This window comes from Phyllostomus discolor, chromosome 14 (genome assembly GCF_004126475.2).
Source record: "Phyllostomus discolor isolate MPI-MPIP mPhyDis1 chromosome 14, mPhyDis1.pri.v3, whole genome shotgun sequence".
In the NCBI taxonomy this organism is placed as follows: domain Eukaryota; kingdom Metazoa; phylum Chordata; class Mammalia; order Chiroptera; family Phyllostomidae; genus Phyllostomus; species Phyllostomus discolor.
In genome coordinates, this window is record NC_040916.2 from 5,620,186 (window position 1) to 5,643,727 (window position 23,542).

Here is a 23,542-nt window from a genome sequence, read left to right on the forward strand (position 1 = left end):
TTTGGCTGGTTATGAGTTGTGTAATTATGGAAGATATGTGAGGGAGCAGGACCTAGGTATCTCAAGAATCTGGTAGACGTTTCACCTGTAACACTCCTTTCAGTGGGAGGTTGGGTACACACTTAATTAGAAATTCTTGTAGAGTCCATGTTCTTGGCCATGGGCCCAGTATTTGAACGTGCACAATCTCTGCAGTTATGTCACCTATTGCCAATGGATTGTTCCTTTGCAGCTGAGTTTAGAGTTGTTCACCAGTCCTGCAGGATAGCATTGGGTTGAAAAGCAGAGTCAAATGGCTGTGGAGAATGTTACAGCTGTGATTGCAAATCAGAAAAGGGTGGAGGACCTGGAAGTTCCCCTTTGAGTTTGGGGTGACTTTGAGAAGGGAAGTAGGAGGAAACATGAAGCTGCCAGAAGGGAGAACCCCTTACTTCCTGGGACCAGTGTGTCCCTCATTCATTTTGGATATATTTGGGAGCTATTTGTTCCCCCAGGGAAGGTTTTGCCCAGATATAGCATCTGGTGTTGGGCAAGGGTTGGTTTCCTTTAGCCCTGGCTTAAACTGCAATTATTTAGAAACTGACAAAAGGTCCCTTGGTGACTTTTTCACTTGTCCAACCCATATGGAACCTTAGGTGGTGGTTGGATTCTTTTTGGAAGAGTTGGGAAGTCTCTTCACACATGGTTAAAGCATGATAAAAGAGACACAAGAAGGCATTTTAAGGGATCAGCAAGATGTAATGGTGGTCAGTCTGTGGAACAGAGAAAGATTTCTTTTGAAAGTTCTTTGGGAGGCTTTGTGACTCAGTAGTAAAAGCTGAGAGCTTTAATCCAGACAAATTTGGGTCTGAATCCCATGTATTCCACTTACAGCTGTGTGGCCTTGAGGAGCCTCATTCAGCTTCAGTTTTCACATCTGTGAAACATGGAGAAGAGTGCTTACCCTGAAGAGCTGTTCTAGGGATTAGGTAAATGTAAAACACTAGCCTGGTGTCTGCAACTTACTAGACACTCAAAAAATAGTAGCTGATGTCATTATCACCATGAAAGAAGGAGAATAGTGTGAGCATTAAGATTCCAGGCTCTAGAACCAGACTTCCTGAGTTAGTAATCCTGGGTTTTCCACTTTACTAGCAGTGTGATTTTTTAGATAAAGTTTCTTAGTTGCCTTGTTTCCTCATCTGTATATTGAAGATAATATTAGTAGCTACTTCATGGACTTGTTGTGCTAATTAAGTAAATTAGCATATCTGGAGCCCTTAGGACAGTGCTTGTCACATAGTAAATGTAAAGAGCAGTGACTCCTAGTCTTGTCCACAGGAGCTGGGACTGAACATACCTATACTAGGTAAAACCTTGTTAGATTAGATTTATTATTTATTCCCTGTGCAGAGTTAAGCATTCTTAAGCCTGGCCCTTAGGTAACATGGCAGTCTCCATTTTCTTCAGCAACCCCTCTGGGCTCTCTTGAATGGCAAACTCTTTCTCCATCCAGATTTTTATGATGTGACTGCAATAGATGGGAAATATGCAATTATGTGACTCTATATAATTGTATGTTCAGTTCCTATAAAAACTCAGCAGTTGTATGTTTTATCCTCTAAGGTGTCACGTTCACAAGGTGTCATGAACTACCTTGAACCAGGTAGTTAGCCCTGGCATGTTACTTTTAGATCCAGGCTTATAATCATCAAGAGGAGGAAATTTGTCTTACGCTCGCCTTCTGATTTCCTTATCCTCACAGAGTCAGTGTTCACCACTAATTGCCAAATCATTGGGTTTCCACAAGGGTATAGTGTTGAGGTCCCATTTACAACCTGGGTGAGTAAGAATGTCAGTCCTGTTCAGCTTCCTGCAGCGGCCACCATCAAGACCAGCAGGCTGGTGTAGTACAAACCTCAGTCACAAGCATAACAGAATATGGTTTCCTGGGTCATTTGTCTCATGAGGCCAAAAGGAAGCTCCCAAGATTCTGCCTGAATGGCTTCATGTCATCTTTTTAGGGTAGGAAATGATGGAGGGCCGGTCAGGAGCAAAGCGTGCTTTTCTGAGCAGTTGGAACGACGTTGGAGACTGCTGAGGGCTTCCTCTGTCTCCTAGGCGTTGGCATTGGAACGTCAGCAGGACACACCTCGGGATTTCAGCTTGCTGGAGCCCAGACCCTGGTGACCCTGTCCCTTAACATCAGTGCTGGGGGGCAGGGGACTTTTAGCATTCATTATCTTAGCTTTTGTAAGCTCCATAATAATTGTGTAGTAGAGATAGGAAGCAATGTGTGGCTGGATCTTTAATTCTCAGGAATTCACAGCCAGTTAAATGAATTGACTTTGATCCAATTCTCTTTTAAAGGCAAAAGCCATGTCGTCTTTATTGGGAGCTGTGTTAAGTGGGAGGGTTTACAGGATAAGAAGAAAAGACAGTGTCTTTCATAAGGACGTTCATAATTGAAATGGGGAAAATCAGACAGGCTGAGAGAGAATAATAAGAACACATGTGCGCATGGGCACATGAATCTAAAAATAGGACCCCATTTAAAGCAGGTTCCAGTAGTCACCAGGAAGCGGGGGTCCAGGGAGGTGGAGTACTCTGGAGGGACTCGTACTTAGCTTGGCCAGGGAAAGGTAAAAGATAGTACAGTTATATTCTCAATTAGTTTTGGTCCCAAGTTAATTGAAGTAAAGACTTTAATATCTAATTCTTGTGCTATACTGAAGTTTCACGCTGTGAAGAGAAACAGAATCGTGTGGGAAGAGCTCAGTGTTAATGAAGGGTTTAGGGAGAATCAGAAGAAAGTAGGGCTTGGATATTTTTCAGAGTTGAAAAAGTACCATCCTTTCTGCTACCTCCAGCCCATACACACCACCACCTATCATTGGATTGTTGCCTCTGGGATTTTAAATTCAGGGAGGATCAGTGAGCACAGCTGTGATTCTTTATTTTATTTTTAAGTATATGTTATTGATTATGCTGTTACAGTTTTCCCATTTTTTCTCCCCTTTGTCCCCCTGCTGCCCTGCACCTCCCAACCTTCCAGCATTCCTCTCCCCTTAGTTTGTCCATGGGTTGTACATATAAGTTCTTTGACTTCTCTGTTTCCTATACCATTCTTAACCTCTCCCCATCTATTTTATGCCTCCCAATTATGCTTCTTATTCCCTGTACCTCCCCCCCCCCCCATTCTTCCCCTCCTAACTGAAAACTCTCCTGTCTCAGGTATAGCTGATTAAAGAACCAGTACTAGAAAATGAATTGAACAAACCAGGATTGTCTTTAACAGTAGGATGCTGAGCTGTGTTTGCAGACTTCTGGTAAAGCGTTTGGGACAGGGCATCCTTGCATGAAATTCAGACATCCCTCCCTGGCAACCTCTGTGTTCAAGTAGAGGTTGTAGAACAAGTCTGGCAGCTCTTAGCCTGAACCCTTGTAAACAACAGATGTTCATAACTGAGTTCTGGGGGTGGGGATAGGGTTTCTGTTGGTGCTTAAAATTCTTTAAATTTACAGGCGGCATCTTGAGGATTTGCAAAAAGGAGGAAGTTATAGAGAATTGATTCTGCAGTGTGTATAGGTGGAACTGATTCTTCAGACACTTCCTTTGACGACAAAGCACAGGGTACTGAATGAACTCTGAACAGACAGCAAATGAACCCAGGAAGCAGGCACAATTAAGAAAGGTTTGGCTTCTTGGGTATATTGACTTTTCTGTTCTCCACCCTGTCCCCCTTTTTATATACATGGACTGGTTTGTCAGCCACTGCACTGCTTCTGTTTTCTCTGGTCATGGGTGGAAATGTGTGCCCTTTTCTACCATAGAGTCCTTTGTACACATGCATGCCAACACTCAGACAGGCTTATTGCCTAGTCTCTCCATTAGCACCTCCAGAAGCCATTCAGGTTCTTATAAGGATTAAATGCTATTGTTAGGGCTTTGTCTTGGATGCTAACCTTATTTTTGTACATTCTTAATGTTGGTTTTGCCAAGTCTCCGTTACATCAGTTGGAGGTGGGTGAAGATAATGTAGCTTATAAAGAATTCAGTGCTGTCTCTTTTTTATCACCATCCCTCTCCCAGCCCCCAGACACACATGCATACTGAGTTTCTAGCCAGATGGTGAATGCTTAGGAAACCTACTTTGCAGCATAGTTTGGGGGCGTCATCTGGAAAAAAATAGACCTCTAATACCTCTGTAGTAGGCTTTCTTGGTACCAAATTAAACAAGGACTTTGGAAAGGTTCTCACCTTTAATCAAATGAGAAAGAAATTTATTAGCTCTGAGCCTGTTTTTGAGCCACTCTCCCAGAAACAATTAGCTTAAAAATCTTTGATAAGATCAGTTATTTTGGAGGCTAACAACATCCTTTTGCTGTTATTTCTTCTGAAAAACAAGTCCACTCCTGGCCCTTTGTGCATTAGCTTCTAGAAAGTCTGGGTGAACACCAGTCCTGACATGTGAGGTTCACTTGTTCTTTCAGCAAACATTTAATGGGCATTTATTCTATATCAAGAGGCTGTGCCCTTAGTGTAGAATTAAATTTCATTTAATTCCTAAATTAAATATACACAGAAGAATATGCCACTATTCCAGCTCATGAAGGTTATCAGTAATTTAATATGAAATATTTTAAGGTTGTATATGTATGTATGTATGTATGTATGTGCATGTGTGTTCTGACAAGATGTAGAGTTCAGGGTTGAGGAGCCAGAATTGTTGAGTGGCCCATTTAGTCCCCTGTATTATATGAGATTGACTCCATTGTCCTCATATAATAAGCAACATGTCTGGCTGGGGCTAGGGTCACAGAGAAGTATGGGACACAGCCTGTGCCTCCAGGAGGCTCTCTGTGTCATGTGGAAGGCAGGAAGTTTAGATGGAAAAAGTTAACACAGAGTAGCATACATTTATTGCCAAAGGAAAGATGGGAGAAATGATTTCTTTTTATTTTCTCTGAGAATGGGATCTTTAAAAACATATTTTGAGATCATTTTAGGCAGAAAAGTTACAAAAATATTACAGAGAATTTCTGTATACCATTTACCCAGATCCCCCCCAAATATTAGTATATTACTGCATTTACTTTATATTTCTTTCTTTCCATACATAATGAAGGCACATACATATTTTATTTTTGTAAGGCACTTGACCATAAGTTGCAGACTTAAAGGCCCTTTACCACTAAATTCTTCAGTGTGTATTCACTAAAAATGTGTTCTCTGACGTGACAGTGCGGTTATCAAAATAAAACCACAATATAAATATTGATACAGTATTATATAATCTACAACACATTCAGATTTACTATTTGTTTCAAAAATTTCCTTTTTGCCCTGGCTGGTGTGGCTCAGTGGATTGAGTGCCAGACTGCAAAGCAAAGGGTCGCTGGTTCGATTCCCAGTCAGGGCACGTGCCTGGGTTGCAGGCCAGGTCCCCAATAGGGGCCGCACGAGAGGCGACCACACATTGATGTTTCTCTCCCTCTCTTTCCTCTCTCTCTAAAAACAAACAAACAAACAAACAAATAAATAAATAACATTTTCCATTTTGGCAAAAGAAGGTTCAAGATCATTTAGTTGTCTTATCTGTTTATTTTTCTTTAATGTGGAATGGCTTCCAAGTCTTTCTTTGTATTTTATGACGTTGACCTTTTTGGGGAGCAGTCAGCCCAGTTATTTTGTGGAATGTGCCTTAATGTCATATTTCTGATAATGGCTGACTTTTTTGTTTCAATATTTTATTTATACCCAAAGCAGAATTTATTATTTTTCAACATCCTGGCTTTAAAGAAGCTATCTTGTCCTTAATATTTTAATATGCTTCTCTTAGTTTATCTCATTTCAAATCAGGTGGTTACCATGTTTGATTCTTTTTCCTCTTAAGAACCAGTGATGAATGAATTACTTTTAAATTACTTTCAGCTTACTAAAATGCTCTTTGCTGGGCCTTTCTGTGAATCCATTTAAAAAATAAAGTAAAAAAAATCAAGAGAATGTCTAAAAAAAAAATCAAGGGAACTTCCTAATTTGTCATGTGATTGTAGTAAGCAGAATTCATGAATCATGTTTAGAAGATCAGCACATCATGATGTATTTTTAAGTTAAATTTGTTGGAGTTATGTTGTTTAATAACAGCATATAAATTTTAGCTGTGATATTTCTTTATGATTAGATTCAGGTTATATACTTTGTGCAGGAACACCATAGAAGTGATGTCAAATTCTTCTCAGTGCATCGTAGCAGGAGGCCCTTGCCGATAATTTGTCCCTTTACTAGTGATGTTAACTTTGACCATTAGGTAGATATGGAATCTACCATATTGCTCTATCATGAACTATTATACTAGTTCATACTTGGTGATCAATGCATGTGTTTTGGTGAGATACTTTGAGACCATGTAAAAAATGGGTTATTCTTACAACCTTACACCCACTAGTTTTAGCATTAATTGATAATTCTTGCTTGAATCAATTATTATGATGGTTATCAAATGACAGTTTTCCCAGTTTCCATCATTCCTTCTTCCTACTAGCTGGGATTCTATTGTAAATTTTTATCTCCTTCATATATATGTCTGTTTGGTTGTTTACATCGGTATGGACTCATGGATTCCGATTGTATTCGACAGATTGTACTCCTTTACCACCTTTATTTATTTTAATGTTAACACTGTCCCAGATTTAGGTAGTAGAGGTCCTTGAAGTCAGTGTCCTTTCTTTGAGTCCTTACTTTCTGGCACCAGGTTTTCCAGGTTCATCTCGTACTTTCCTTGCTTCAGCTCTGGAGCCATTTCCTGAAAGAGCTCTGGTTCTTTTTAGTGGGGAATGGTATTTAGAAACCATGGACGCTAAGTGTGCTCTGTGTTATCAGAGTAGCATTTTTTATGGTGCCACTCGGCAGACAAAGGTGGTAAATCGGTGTATATACTTGCACACCATATACTTGCATACATCTGTGTCAGTTGCTCTATATTAAAGCCTATGAGTTTACATTGATATCTTCAATTCCATTTCAATACCACGTTTTATCTGTTTTCTCCCCTTTCAGTATTTGTAACTCTGTTCTTTGAACAGTGAGAAGCCGGCACCCATTATTCATAATATATTTATTTAATTGCTCAGTCTTAGATGTACAAAAAGTAGTTCCAGAATTTCTAACCCATGTGTCTGAAAAACAAGACTAACAACTAGGCTTCAGTACTGGTTTAGAGTTCTTTTTGTTTTTAGCCTTGAGGACTAAAATGCAGTGTCCCAAAGTTGGTTGCTAGGTCCTTCTCCTCTAGCCCCAGACCTTCAGTGTTGTTAGAGTATTCGTTTAAAATACAATTTGGTTTATTTATTTGTTTGTATTTAATTTTTCCCCCTTCAGAATGAGGTCTTGATTGACATTTCTCACTGTCAGATCTTTTCTTCTCTTCAATTTTTTATTGAATTTGTTGGGGTACATTGGTTAATAAAATTCACGTAGGCTTCAAGTATACCATTCTGTAATATATCATCTATATATTGTGTGTTCACCACCCAAAGTCAAGTTACCATTTATCCCCCACTTACTCTCTTCTACCTCCCCCCACCCTCCTTTCCCTCTAGTAATCACCACAGTGTTGTCTGTGTTTGTGAGGTTTTTTCATTTGCTTGTTTTTTGCTTAATCCCTTCACCTTTTTCACCCAGACCCCGCCCCCCCAACCACTCTCCCCTCTGACAGCTGTGAAGGAACTCTTACTCTTTGCAACAGCATGGATGGACCTGGACAGTATTATGCTAAGTGAAATAAGACAGTCAGAGAAAGATAAATACCATATGATTTCACTTATAGGTAGAATCTAATGAACAGAGTAAAATAAAGAGCAAAATAAATTTCGCTTATGTGTAGAATCTAATGAACAAATAAAATAGAATCAGACTCATATATCTAGATCTTTTCTCTTGACTAGAGACTGAGCAGTCCCAGGAGAAGTGAGAGTCTTGCTTCTCTGTAGATTGTTGGGGCATTATGGGAAGTCAGTGATGGGGCCACGGGCTAGACAAAGAGTGTGTGCCAAGGAACATCCCGTCCTGGGCCTGCCGTGACTCTCGGAAAGCTGCCTTATGGACTAAGACCCTTGTCGCTTTCTCCTAAGACAATTTCTCTCACATTCTCTGTCATTCTCCATGATCACCTCTCTTGCACTAAGGGAAACAAGAATCTAGCTTTCATCTCCGTTCTAGGCGATGACCATGAGTGAAGATGGTTTGCCTGTAATATGCCTACTGTAGAACCTTTGGATGATCTTGACTTGGTCCCTCAGAGGTAAAGCCTCCTGAGCACTGCTCATTGACACCCAAACTTGCAGAATTTTTGGCTCCGTTGCTATGCTCCCCTTTCTGACACCTCCACTTTTTGTCCTGCTTGCTTTTCTTCACTGAGATGCTTTGGCCTCTCTGTTAACTCTTTTGCATCAGTTCTGACCTAGCCGATTTGTCCTGTGTGTCTGGGGATGGCTTCCAGATTCCCTTTTCCTCTGCCCCATTTAACCTTCTTCCTCCCATTTCCCACACTCATTTTATTTCTCTCCTTCTTCAAGACATATATAACATGGTCAGTGCTGCTGATCCAGCTGTTCTGAATCTTGCCTGTGGCTTAAGTTCAAAAACAGATGGACCCAAAGCATCCTTGATGCTGTGCCAATTTTCACCACATGAAAACAAATTACTGAAAAGCATCGGGAAATTTTAGAATAGTTTTGTGATTTAATTCTGTCTTCTCGATGGTCCTGCCTGTCCCTCTCCTCCATCTCCCCCTGCTCCCACCCCTCGTTATACCTGGCCCTTTTCCAGTCTCTTCTTTGTATGCCTCATTTGACAAAGACTGGTTGCCAAAACCTTTGCCCCCATTTTCACCCTCTCTATGTGCAGATAGGTTTAATCATTGGGGCGAGACAGTGTTGATAATCAAGCTGGGTTGTTGCTCTTTTTCTCATTGTGCCCTTTTTCAATCTTTTATCAAGGACTAAGGAATCTCTGTCCTTTAGTCAGAGAAGGCGAAGCTGGGGTCTCTGTGTCTGCAAATGTGGGTGCATTTACAGGCCAAAGAGGCTACTAACTTGTCAATAGATGTACGTTCCTGTGTTGACTTTATCAACAGGGGTGCAAAAAGGTGCCAGTCCCTGGAATGCTGTAGACAGGGAGCATGTTCCTGGGAAACCAGTAACGTTGTGTCCACACCATCGATCTCAGAATGCTCACTGTTGGAATTTGCTAACAGCTTTCTCCCAGTGTTCTTTAGAGAGTGGTCTAACTTCAACATTCCTAGCCTCCCTGAAATACAAGAGGAAGAGAATCAATATGGTAGGGCCTCTCATCTTACAGTTACATCATGTAGACACTGGTGTCATTTATAGGGAGCATCAGGAAGAAGTTGTTGGCATAGTGCAGTCATTATCAGGTGCCCACTTTGACCTGAGTACTGGACACTGTAGGAACTATCCTCCAGAGAAGACCTTGGGGGGTGGGCTTCCCAAAGTTCAGGGACCCCTGACTCATGCAAATTATGGTATGTATCTACATAACATCTCCATCCCTCCTGCCCTCCCCAACCTTCTTCCCTCCCTATCTTTCTTTCCCTTTACTTTCTCCTTCTCTCTCTTCTTTGGAGGAGACTACTTGGAAGAAAATCCTCAGGTTCTCAAGAGGGTCTGGGGTAGGTAATCATACTCCAAAATATTTTATAAACAATATTTTATATTCTAAGTGGGATATAGACAGAGATATATGTATATTTTTAAATTAATAACTGAGAATAATATTTTCAGAAAGAATACCTATAGAGTCCTGAGTAGTGTAGCCCAATTGGTTGGATGTCATTTTGCAAGGCTAAAGGTCGCCAGTTCAATTCCCGGTCAGGGACAGGCCTAGGTTGCAGGTTTGTCCTTAGTCAGGGTGGGTACAAGAGGCAATCGGTTAGTGTTTGATTGCCTCCCTTCCCCCTCTCTAAAAATAATAAATAAAATCTTTTAAAAAATACCTGTAGATCTTTCCTCTATGTGATGTACTGATATTTTCTACTTCATTCTGTATTATTTTAGTCCACTGTTTTGTGTTTTATTTTGAGAAATGCTAGGTGGTGACTTGCTAAATTGATTAACGTCATTAGTGAATTGTTTCCCACAGTTGGAAAACATTGCTTTAAGAACGTTGGTTCTTAAAAATTCTGGAGTGCATACAATTACCAGGTATACACACTGAAAATGGAGATTCCTGAGCATCACTCCACCACTAACAAAATAGAATTTTATTTATTTTTAATGTTTTTAAAGATTTTTACATTTATTTTTAGAGAGAGGGGGTGGGAGGTAGAAAGAGAGGGAGAGAAACGCTGTGCAAGAGAAACATCGATTGGTTGCCTGTTTCACGTCCCCAACTGGGGACTAGGCTTGCAACCCAGGCATGTTCCCCAACTGGGAATCAAACCAGCGACTTTTCAGTTTATAGGCTGATACTCAATCCACTGAGCCACACCATCCAAGGCGAAATAGAATTTTAAACAAGTGCTACAGGCTATTCTGATGCAAGGTGATTTGGGGTCTTGAAATCTCACATGTAGAGAAACTACTCTCTGAAGAACTTATGAGCTTGGCTGTACAAGGCTTCAGATCAGTCATTGCTCGGAGCTGGTCAATACTGGTGGCTACCATTTGAATCCAGACTGAGAATCTTCCCATTCCAGAATGGCCCCAATTACCCATGGTCACTCTTGCATCTTGATATTTCTTGGTAAGTCTTTTTTCTGATATTTGGTATGGCCCTTGTGAAGGCAGAGAAGGAGTTAACTGAGGCCACAGAATAGAGAGTGAAGAAACCGAAGGGTCATTTTACAAAATGGCTGGGGTGTGGCCCAGCCCTCCAGTAGGTGCCCAGAGCCAGTCCCAAATTAGAATGGGGTAGGATCAAAACTGCTTTTCTCATTCAGTTGCCTTTCATGTGTAACCACATGCAGTGTGTCAACATGCTTTCCGGTTAGGCACTAACAGTTTTGCTCCCTCTGGGTTCATGGACCCTCAGTATTCCTGTTATGTGTTGTCTTAGAAAAGCTCTTTGCTCTGAGGCTTGGTCAGCTGAGTGTTGTCCATTAACTCTTTCAGCACCAGAGCTTTAATGCTAAGGGTTTTTTTTTTTTTATTTTTTTTTTTTAATAATTAAGCAACAACCACAGTGCAGTAAGAAAGTGATTGCTGGTCAGGAGACCTGGGTTCTTGCCTTGCTCCCCCACTATCTGTGTGACTTCAGGCTCCCCAAGCCTCAATTTCCTCACTTAGAAAATGACAAGTTTGGTCTAGACTCTAAACCATCATAAAAATCCTTGCTAGCTCTGAAATTCCATGATTCTATTTTTTGTTCCCTCTGGCTTTTCCCTTTGCATTTTAAAAGTCTTCTCTTCACACTGTCTCCAAGGTTGGGCATAGGGGATTCACTGAATTTGGGGATTCCCAGAGAACCAGATAAGTTAATAGCAACACCTAATACACTGATGAAGTATGAAATTTATAAAGCAAGTTCATTGCAAACTTGAGTAATAAGGCCTGGGAATTTGGAGACATGTTTGTCTTTTCAGCTGCAACTCCAGCCACTTTTTGCAGGGGGGGTATGTGATGTAAATATATTGTGTGGACTATCAAGTAATAATAATTGTTATAACAATAATACATGATGATGATATTGATTTGTAGGTATGGAACACTTTGTGTTAATGAAGATTTTTTGTTTTTATAGACATCACCTTGTTTTACTTGATCTTCATAGTAGCCATGTGAATTAAGCATGGAAGTTCCGCTGTCTTTATTTATAATTTTAAACAGATGAAGAAGTACTGAGGCCCAGAGTGCATCTGTGACTTATCCAAGGTTATCTGGCTAGTAAGTGGCAAAAATAAGACTAGACTCTAGGTTATAAGTATGGTTCAGGGTATTTTCCACAGAGGACCACCTTGCTGGGGGTTGGTATCATTGTTCATCCAGATTCCTTGTAGACCTTTGTAGAACTCAATAACCTACTAACCTAGAAATTGAGCAAAGCATCTCTTACTCTGACACTTGAACATTTTGCCAGCAGAGCATCAACATGGTTAATGATATGCTCTAATTTAGTGCACATACGCCAGTGGGTGTACAACTTCAGTCACTCCACAGCCACCCAGATAACGCGGTGCAACAGTTGACTAGGCAAGATTGATGGAGGCTGAAGGTGTTAACTATTCATTACATGAATTTTCTTACTGTGCTCAACACTTACAGGATTTCTGTAGCTGTGGCATCTGTCATTAGTCAATGCTGATTAAGTGCCCACCCATTCTTGGTGATAGATGTTCATTAAATATTCCAAAATACACCCTGTCCTCAAGAGACTCCCTTCCAGTAAGGCAAGGTAAATATCAAAATCACACATGAGAACGATAATGGTGCGTGCAGCTGATCCGATGACTATTTAGACTTCATTCCATTTAGCTCTACAGTTTCACTGAATCAAGTTATATGACTTGATTCCTCCTTCCTCATTGTTATCATGAAGCATGTAAGGGGGACTCATTGTCCCATTCACTGGGGTTCAGGAGGGAGAGGTCTGAATCTTAGAGACATCCTTTCTTCTGAAGTGGCTTGTTGGTGCTTGGCATGTTTAAGTACCATTTGCCAGGTAGGAGGAGCTGCTGGCTACAGCTCAAACTGCTCAGCTCATGCCTGATGCCAGGGAGCTGCCTGCTCCCAAGGTAGTGGTTACTGCTTTGAAAATAAGTGTGTGGATTTCTGAGTGACGCCACTTCAGCTTGGCACGGACGGGTATTTATTTCTCTAGCAAGAACTACCAGGGGTGAGCCAGACTGTCTATCTCAGCCATCTCCCAGGATTTTTTTCATTTAAGAAATCTGCTAACACATCTGCATGTATATTTTTTCTCTGTATATTTGTCATGTGCTGTAATTATATATGGGGTTTCTGATGACATGTTAATTAACTAGAGAAGAAAAAAACAAAGATACAATTTTAGAGTTGTTTATAGGGTATTCTATGGAATATGGGGATCCAACTGTTACTGTATTAGATGGTTACAAATCTTTTTAAACAGAAACTTCTGTTACTTTTTTTTTTCATATGATCATCAATCATACCTTTGTTGTGTCTTTTGCTCTTGCTGTGATGTTTTATTTTAATTAAGTAAATTAGCTGAGACCATTTGATATTATCACAGCCTATTTTGGGGGGCTTTCATGGGGGAAATTTAATAAATACTGTATTTTTCAGACCATAAAATGCACCTAGCTTTTAGAGGAAGAAAATAGGAAAAAAATTTGAAGCAAAAAATGTGGTAAAATATTTAATAATATAAATACCATGATATTTCACCAATGTAAATGTAAACATAACTCAACACCAGCATTAACAACCATTATTCCTCCCAAATTTGAGGGGGTCGGAGGTAATGCATCTTATAGTCTGAAAAATACGGTAACTAAATTTCTAGGCCCTTAGTTCTATGGATTATATTGGGGTAGAGTGCATAGTGTTTGTTCTCTAGCATTTAGCTTATAGCCAGAGTATACAAGAATGGTGTACTAGCCTCTTTATTTTTACCTCCCTATAGTTCTGAGAATGCTAGTGGCAGGATGTGGGTGTAAACAAAGGGAAGGTCCCAGGTCTGCAGAAGTCATAGAGAGGGCTGGTAGACAGGCAGATCTTCTAAACCAGCCATATCAGGGCTTCAGAATGCAGCATTCAAACCAGTGTACACGACGCACAAGCATCAAGACCAGGATAAGATGTGGATTGTGGCTAATGTACAGTCTAGGAGCAGGAAAGTCATGTCTTGGATCCAGGAGATCTGCAAACATGAGGCAAGCAGGTCAGAAACAAGAATGTTGCTCCCTTTATCCCTAGGGCCCAGAACAGTGCCAGGTACATAGTAGATGCTCAATCAATATTTGTTGAATGAATAAGAAATAAGAAGACTTCAGAGATCAGGGTCTCAGAGGAGGAGCCTAGACAATAAGATGTCAGAAGTCTAGGCAAGAAATCTGGATGGCAGAGATTCATATCTTGAGTAGACCCTACCTACCCTTCTCCACAACATCTGATCTCATGATCTTCAGATCTGTCTTGAGTCATTCAAGCAACCTCCAGTCTTCTCTCCCCGATTTGAATGTGGATGGTGTTGGGGTGGTTGAAGGGAAAACAAAAGTCTCTCACCTGACACAAATTGATGGAGATGTTTCTGGTTAGGGTCTACAATGGCTCAGATTTGGGAATGACACCTGTTCCCTACCCAACCCAGAGTAACCTTGGTCCTACGATCATTCAGGAAATGTCAGACACGGTGTTGACATTATTAAAATGTCAAACTCAGCGCTGCTATAGTTCTTAACTTCAGAGCAGATTCCTAAGCTCCCAGCCATTATCCTTGGGACCTGCCATTATCCCAAGGGTGTGGCTGAGCTCTTTGGAACTAACCCAGAGCCACAAGAATTCCATTTCCATACAGCTCTTTCCCCAAATGTGATTATAGGGACCAATTTAGACTATTTTGAGTGAGGTGGGTCACCGCTGCTTGAATCCGTTCTAATCATCTATCCAGGCTGCTGAAGACAATTTGTGGTATTAACTTATCCCTGAAAACTTGAAAGCTCATTTCTCCATACATAGAATATACATTTTTGCCTTTGGCCTTTTTCTCCTTCTGTCTCACTCTCCTTATACTCTGATCTCATTGCTGGCAGAAGCCTGAGCTGTGATAAGCCCAGGGAAGTATGCTTGTCCCCTCCCTGCCTGCCTGCTCATCTTTGAAAGATGCCTTTAGGCTGCAATTGTGCTACTAGGTCACACAACCAAGCAGCCAACATTAGAGGAAGACTCTTTTTCAAGTCAGTTTCCACCTTGGAGATTCCCCCGCCCCACCACCTTTCTTTAGCACCTTCCCCAGTAAATTCAATCCATTCTCTGGCTTATCTGGGCCAGCAAGGGTCCGATTTTATGCATGGCACTGTCAAACCATAAATCCGCTGCTCTCTCCAGCCCTTCTGCTTCTGTCAGCATCAGCAAAATGCATAATAGAGAAAATAAGCCAGAAAGGCCAATAATACTCATCTGAATAAAGTAATCTCTTTGCCTGCCTCAGTTCATTTCACTTTAATCAAGGTGCCAGGAAGGAATTTAAGTTTTAAAATCCAGCCTCCCACCCCCCTTGTCAGTAGTTCCCTGTTCAACCATCATTAAATGGTCCATTTTATTATGTAATATTCATATGTGCCTTTTTCTTATCCTTCTTATAGTTGGATGCTCAATAACATCTATTGAATAATGTCTTCAGTTTATTTTGGGTTTTATCTATCATCACATATATGTCTTTTTAAAAGAGAGAAATGATATTCTTTTCAGGATTTATTAATATTAATATTTGCCATCTCTGTATACAGACTAAGATAGGAATTCAGCAACTCAGCTGGGGTTGCTGAAGCACCTTGGGTTCTGGCTACCTGGGCTCCCTCTGGCTTTCTTCGGGTCTCCCTGAGCACACAGTTCGCTGTGTGGAATGCAGGACTGAGCTTTCCACCTTGCCCCTCAGGGGAACGACAGTGAAAAGATTAAATTCTGCTCTCCCATTGGTATCTCCCTCACGTCGTCCCAGAGACCACAGCTGCTTGGTTAATTGCCTGTTGCTGCTGTCTTATCCCGACTACTATTTGCCGAGGGCTGTTCGTTTTCCACAGGCTGCACTCTTGGCCTTGGCCCAGGGCCGGGTGAGGAGCATGTTGGAAGTTGATGAAAGCTGAGTCCTACTTTGTTTGGAAATAAAAATAATATTTCTTCACATTTGCATAGTGGTTTGCTGTTGATGTAATTCTTTTGCATCCAGCATCTCAAATGAGCCACACAGCAGACCTGTGAGGTGAGCAGGTCAGAGACTGTTGGCCCAAAAGGAAACGTTCTTCACTAGAGCAACGCAGAAGCTCAAGGCACCCAGCGATGCCAAGCTTGTGCCGCACATCCCATCTGCGGAGCTATGAACGTAGTAATTATTAATTAAGTGACACCTTAGGCCAGCAGAGCTTCCAGGACTTTACAGTCGTGTTTTGAAGATCTTTAGGGAGCTAGATGTACACTGGTAGGGCATGTGTCCATTTTACAGATGAGACAACTGAAACCGAACAGAGGGGATGTGCAAAAAAGTGTGCTGCAGGCCAACCTGGACCTTTGTGGAGCCTTCACCCTAGATGTTTGAGAGAAATCCCTTTGAGCATTTGTTGCCAAGTTTGTTGAATGTCCATAATCTAAGTTGAAGAGAACTGGGTTAGTATATTGGAAGCTAGTGACCAAGCTGTGCAGGTTTCTTTCTTTCAGTGCATGTGTAATAACGACCTCTTCCGAAGGTGCCTGGCCGGCTTGTGACTTTCTGGGCCTCCTTTGTTCGGACTTGAGGGTCATTCCTTCTCAAGTACAGTATGATGTTTTTTTGATCTTCCTCCTGAAAAAATTCTTAAGTAAGAAAAACACTTCTGGATATTTTGTCTGCTTTTTAGGGATTAGTGTTTGAGCAGGTTTGCAGCTGTTCAGCACATTCCTAAGGGATGTAGACCTTTTTCTTTAAATGCCCAAGTATTACACAACCTAAGACTCTGGGGGCGGGGGAAGTAAAGAAACTGTACAAACAAATGATAGATGGAAAAGATATCAAGGCAAATTTCAATCTCCTAACCAAACGAAGTTCCCCTGGCTCTAGCAGCCCCAAATAAAATAAGGCTGCAAAGCTGCTAAAGCAGGAAACCGCTCTAGCAGAACCTTAATATGCTCCCCATGAAATCACGTCTCGTTGACTCGTTTATTTTCCAGCCCGAAGTGTGTTTCGTCTTTGTTCGCGCCGGCTGGGAAAATTGTCTCTGCAGTGCGTTTGTGCTCCCCTTCTGCAGCACGCCTCTCACCTCTCCTCTCTCCTGCCCCAACACCTTCCCGCAATAAATAAATACATTAATTGAAACACCTCAGTTGAAAGGAGGAATACGTCTGAAAAAGCATACCAACTCAAAGAACCAAGTACATTATGTGAAAAACTACAGTAGTAGTAAAAGAGAGTGGGAACCACCTAGAAGAAACAGACAACAGAGTTTAATACTATTTTGAAAATCACAAGACTCCTTTTTAAAATTAAAATCTTGCATCAAACCATCATATATACAACATATTTACTAGTGTAAATCTACTTTTAAAGTGCAAATTTATGAAGAGTACTTATTACAGAGGCAATCAGTGAGCACAGTGAGACCATTTATGAACCCAAAATATTTAAATTGGGGTTATGAATGAGAGTTGCAGTTTTATGTCGGTTTCAACATCCAAGGTATTTCTGGTTCTACTTTAGGTTGCTCAATAATACCAAGAAACTACTGGTTCACACAGATGAGTTGTAATCTTGAAATAGTTTTAAATTGATTTAGATGCTTGAAAAGGATATTTTGTTTTAAAGTTGAATCACTAATATTACCCAGCAGCTATTCTCATTTCCCTTTATAAGTATTAACTGGATATGCCCCAAAATGTATCAGAAGCATCACAGCTGATAGTGAGATAGGAGGACGCTGAGCACGTGTACTATCATTACCCACCCAGGGCCTTTCTGTTGTTGGCTCAAACGTTTGTTTATTCCCGTATGGTGGCTCTAGTAGTGCTTAGTTGTCTTTAACTTCATTTGAAACAGTATTGTTAGGTCATATTGTGAGAGCTGTCACATCAGTGTGCACTTAAAACTTTATCAAAATTGGTGAATTTTTGCGTAGCCATTTTAATATTGAAGATGGAAGAAAATATGCAACATTTTCATTATATTATTTCAAGAAAGGTAAAAACACAGCTGAAATTTAAAAAAACACTTGTGCAGTGTATGGAGAAGGTGCTGTGACTGATCAAACGTGTCAAAAGTGGTTTGTGAAGTTTTGTGCTGGAGATTTCTTGCTAGACGATGCTCCACAGTTCAGTAGACCAGTTGAAGTGGATAGCAATCAAATCAAGACGTTTAATTGAGAACAATCAACGTTACACCACATGGGAGATAGCCAGCATACTCAAAATATCCAAGTCAATAAAATTATTGATGAAAATGAAAAATGTGTCCTTGATTTTACGGAAAAAACTGAAAGAACTTTTTGGCCAACCCAGTACCATGAACACAGCACAGTCCCCCAAGCCTTCTGTGGCATGTAATTAAACTTGACTACTGTGTGTTGAGTCATTTGCTCACCTGAACAGTTTTACCCAAGGAGGTACACAGGCTGGAACTGAAAGCCAAATCTTTGCAGGGCAACATCTACTTTACCTAGTAGCACACTTTTCAGATGTTCAGATACATGCAGTGATTCTTTATTCCAAAGTTTGCATACAATGAAGTTCATCTGACACGTGAAACATTGCGATGCCACTGCAGGAAAACTGGGTTCTGGGTCCCAGGCACATTTAAGTGGGGGGTTGCTCATTTGGATGGATGCATAACAGTTGTTTGAAATTGAAATGTGACTTTTTTCTAAGTTTAGAATTTCTCAGAACACACTTTAAAAGCCCTTGTTCACTGAAACCCATAATGGCTGTCCTGCTATATGCTGAAGGATAGACATGCATACATGTTGGAAAGCACTTTAGCACCCTAGAAGTTCTTAATAAAAATTTGTTAGTGTCAAGTGAAAAGGTATTTTATTTTAAAAGATACCCACTTCCTGCTTATCCTTTTAAATGACTCATCTTTTTTTACTTATCCCTTCTTCTGAAGGCACCCTTGGAACTTAATCTTCTGCATCATTTTCCATGATGTGAGATTGGTTTTTGCCTCTCCTGCCTCCACTTGTGATCTGTCATGTACCTGTGTGAGCTAGCTGACACTTTGTTCGTACTTCTAATGTTCTGTTGTATTACAGGTCCTTCTTTGTTTCCCACACTGCACTGTGACTTAAGCACTTTTATGACCACTAAAGCTCCTAATACTGTACTTTGTTCACATGTTTATAAGATACAAATGTTTATATGTTTGTGTAATTGAATTGTTTTTATGTGTGTAAAGCGCTATAGGAAAAGAATTAGTCCAGACCACCAATTCATGTGCATTCATAAGGAGCAGGTTGAAACCAGTCGTAAAGTTAAGGTCTTATAAGATCTGCCCTTTTACAAAGCAAATATAAGTGCCTTATATATTCCATGCTTCCTGAGGACATGGATATCTCGCCACCCAATAAAAGTATAAATTAGATTATTTAAGGCTTTGTAACTAAAACTGATTTGGAATCCATTTGAAAGTTTTCTTGCAATGGAAACATCACATGTCACTGAATGCTTGTTTTCAAATGTCTCGTCATTTTGAGTTTAAGATTATTTTTCTATTTACCTTTTTCAGATGCTAAACATTTTTTAAAAGATTTAGCCCTGGCTGATATGGCTCAGTGGATTGAGTGCGGACTGCAAACTAAAGCATCGCAGGTTCAATTCCCAGTCAGGGTACATACCTGGGTTGCAGGCCATGACCCCCAGCAACATTGATGTTTCTCTCTCGCTCCCCCTCCCTTCCCTCTCTAAAAATAAATAAATAAAATCTTTTAAAAAAGACAGTTTTATTAAAAAAAGATTTTATTTATTTATTTTTAAGAGAGACAGGAAGGAAGGAAGAAAAAGAGAGGGAGAAGAACATCAGTTGCCTCTCTTAATGCACCCAGACTGGGAACCAAACCTGCAACACAGGCATGTTCCCTGACCGGATATCGAACCAGAAACTTCTGCTTTGCAGGATGTCACCCAACCAAATGAACCATACCGGTCAGGACCAGATGCCAAACATTTTGAAAGGAGTAGGTTAATTACATGTATCTCTTTCAGCTAGTATATATTTTTTATTTTCATAGAAATCCTTTAATTTCCCTAGGAAGGCAAGTGAACATAATGTTACAGTAGTGGTCAGCACGTAAGTGTTAGGGATTTTGATCACAGAAGTGTGATGTTAGGTATATGGGATATAAGTGTGGGGCAGAGGGTGGAGGTGGGGGGCAGCATCGAACAGTTTCAATTTGGACTCTAATATTCATCGGTTTGATGCAACTTCTTGGTGCTGGTTAGACAGATACTTGATTTAATGGTCCGGTATGTTCTGAAGCCAGAGTAGGTGTGGCGTGATTATTTGTTAATAGTTACCTTACAACGACTGGAAGAGCGCACGTTGAATTCCATGCTCTACAGATCACAGGTGCCGGGCAGCCTCCAGCCCTGAAGGGAGGTGGCACTGACTCAAGCGCCAGGACACTCTCCAGCCGCCTTCTTTGCCCTGAAGAGTCTGACAGTAGGGAGTGAATGGGGGAAGGGAGTGAACAGGTTGTGATCCTTTATAGTGATTAACAGTATTTTCTTTGCAATTACAAGACTTGGTTTTGAATTCTACTATCACTACTTTTTAGCTTTGTGACTTTGACCAAGATATTTAACCTTTCTCAGTCCACCTTTGCTCTTCTGCTGAATGTGGTTAACAACACCCACTTCATCAGGTTGTCGTAGGGTTCAAGTTAAACAACATGGGCCCAGCCATGTGCCAAATGCATGGTAAGCCGTTGATAAATAGTTCCACAGGCAACCCCTGCTTTCTGTTTCTCTCCTTAAAGAGATCCAGCTTGCAGATGCAGTTAGTGCTATGAACTGAGTAGAGGCTAATTCTTTGGGATCCCAGTGTTTGCATTAGAAATGAGCAGCTTGATTTACTGTTGCACTCAGGCTATAGAAGTTTTAGGAATGCATGTGTATGCTTGTGCTCTAGGTTGTATGGGACGTGGGGTAATGGCTCAGTCAGTGAAAACAAAGCCTCCTTAGATGCGTTCTATGGGACTGAAGAGTTTCTAGCAACTTTTTCATGGCAACTGCCTCCCATGTTAAATTCATGGAATTCTACAATAGATAAATGTGCGGAGATTTAGTCTGTAGTGCTCTAGTGATTTTTGTCTCCAGACAAAATCTTTAACTTTGTCCCTAACGCTACAGTACCAGATGACTTAGTGGCTAAGGAATGGACTTGGCACGAGACAGCCCAGACCTTTTCCTAGTCGGACAACACAGAACTGGGGTTTTAGTCCCTGGCTTCATCTTACTTGCTCCGTCACTCCTTCTCACTAGCTGTGGGCAAGTTTTCTACTCAGTAAAATGGGGATAATGGTAGATCTTTTTTTTTTTTTTCACTGTGAAATGATGGCGCTTAAATGAGATAATGCACATAAAGAGCATTCACCAGCTTCCTACATGTTCGTCTTAATTGATGGTCAATGGATAATCCTGCTTCTCTTCTCCCTTCCCTCTCCTTCTCATTATTCTTATTTTCTCCTTTTTCTTCATTGAGTTTTTAGAAAAAGGGAAAAGTAGAGTTGCAGAGTTCAGGAAAAATATCTTTACTTCAGGTTCGACTTCGATCACAGTGATTTCGTGATGTGGACTGTAGACGTAGATGTTGGCCCTGGCTGCTTACTGACTGTAACTTTTTTTTTCTTGCTGTTTCTCTACAGGAAGGATCAGAATGTTCTCTCTCCAGTCAACTGCTGGAATCTCCTCTTAAACCAGGTGAAGCGGGAGAGCAGGGACCATACCACACTGAGTGACATCTACCTGAATAATATCATTCCTCGATTTGTTCAAGTCAGCGAGGACTCAGGAAGACTCTTTAAAAAGGTACATAGCTATTTCTAGCCACAGAGATACTTGGGTGGAGCCATGACACAAGTTTGAAAAGAAGAGAAAGAATATCTTACTGGCTCACTTACAAGGCTTGCCATTGGTCATTCCCTACTGTGTATACATGGAGAAAAAAGATTAAATTGACATTCTTTTCTACCTTTCTGAGCTGAATTATTAGTAGGTCCAGGAAAATAACTATTTGCAAGGTACAACTCTAGGATTGGTAGTATAATTCATAATCTGTATATATTAATAATACCTATGCTTAATTGATTTCCATGTGATTTGTGAAGCTGTTAAGATTCAGGGACCTTTAGTGTCACTTCATGTTTTTTTCTTCTAGTTCATTTAGCAAATTCATATATATTTATATGACATATCTTTGTCTTTGGGTCCCTGCATGCTTTCTGAAGCTCAGTTATTTGTCACAATTCCTTGGGTGTAAGTTGAAAAATTTGACCAAGGAAAAACTCAAAAATAATTGTGATAATCTTAAGAAATTAGTGCCAAATTCACCTTACCTGTCAGTAGTGGAACTAGGCCCTTGGAAACCCAGGGGCATCTTTTCTAAGCTCTCTCAACCTGGGCCCTCAGTGGAGTCATTTATTCGTGAATTTTGGTACCAGATGGTGGCAAAGGCCCCAGTCATTGTACATGACATACTATGTTTAACACTGAAGTTCTGAGATATACAGAAGACATTTCAGAAAGCAAATAATCATCCTACAAGTTGTAGGTATAAAGAGGCTATATAGGCTATATAGGGCTATTTTATTTTTTCATATATGGGGAATTCATTGGTTTTCATTTGACAAAATTCAATGTTAACATTTGAGGCTGGGAGGGAAAGGACTTCAGTAAACAGAACTAGGGTCAGTAATAGCCATAGCTCTTGTTCAGTTTTTCAGTTCTTAACATTAGGAAGTTTTCCAGATCTTGCTAGGTCTATAATTAGAACCCAATTTCTTCTGTTTATAATAGCATGAAAAAAAATAAATGGTTTAGAATCTTTCAACATAATCGCAACTATGAAGGGGTTTTCCCTGTATCTTAGACACAGGATATTAAGGGTACAGTCATCTGACAATGAAAAGAAGGAAGAGAAAGATAACTCCTCCCAGCCCTCACTAGCTATTTTTAGCGGCCCGGCTGTGCTGTGGTTGAGGCCATGCTTCATTTAGGGGCAGGGGTCCATTTCCCCATCTCCTCATGGTGTTAGCATCTGCCACAGCTTGCTTGTCATTAATTTGAATTGCCCTGCAACATTTGGTGATGTGTATATGTGACTAAAATGAATGACTATAGTTAATAACACTGTACTGAATACTGGAAATAAGTTAAGAGAGTAGATTTCAGGTGCTTTTTTCACACACACATACACAGAAAGGTAACTATGCAAGGAGATACGTTAATTAGTATGACTATAGAAATCATTTCACTCTGTGTGTATATATATATATACATATATATATATAAAATCATCATGTTTTATACCTTAAATATATATATTTTTTATTGCAAAAATTTAAAACCTGTTTAGCTGGAACCTTGATGGTACCACTTCAGCTTTCCTTCATTACCTCAACAGCTGCTTAAACCATCTTGAGAAGGAAAGGGTTTGACTGATAGTCTTCTCTTTTATTTTCGGTTTTCATTTGAGAAAAAAACTTTTGTGAGAGATGTTCAACTACCTAGATGTCACCCAGTCTGTCCACTCCCCTTTCTCCCAGCTTTCTAAGTTCAGGGGAAAGCCTAGCTGAGAGTCTTAGCGCCCCAGCACATCTCAGAGATGTCTGAATTGAAGACAACCAGTTATCAAAGCTGTGAGATTTCCTGGTTCCTCAGGTGCCCT

General features: G+C 40.4%; 1 protein-coding gene across 12 annotated transcripts in view; it reads left to right on the forward strand.

Moving 5' to 3' along the window:
* The window catches only part of SRGAP2 (SLIT-ROBO Rho GTPase activating protein 2), a 244,862-nt gene that overhangs the window by 101,516 nt on the left and 119,804 nt on the right, over positions 1 to 23,542 (forward strand). For all 12 annotated transcript variants that reach the window (XM_028530820.2, XM_036015602.1, XM_036015603.1 and 9 more), the window contains exon 4: positions 21,522 to 21,684. In XM_028530820.2, coding sequence (XP_028386621.1) covers positions 21,522 to 21,684 — 163 coding nt within the window. The remainder of the gene's footprint in view (positions 1 to 21,521; positions 21,685 to 23,542) is intronic.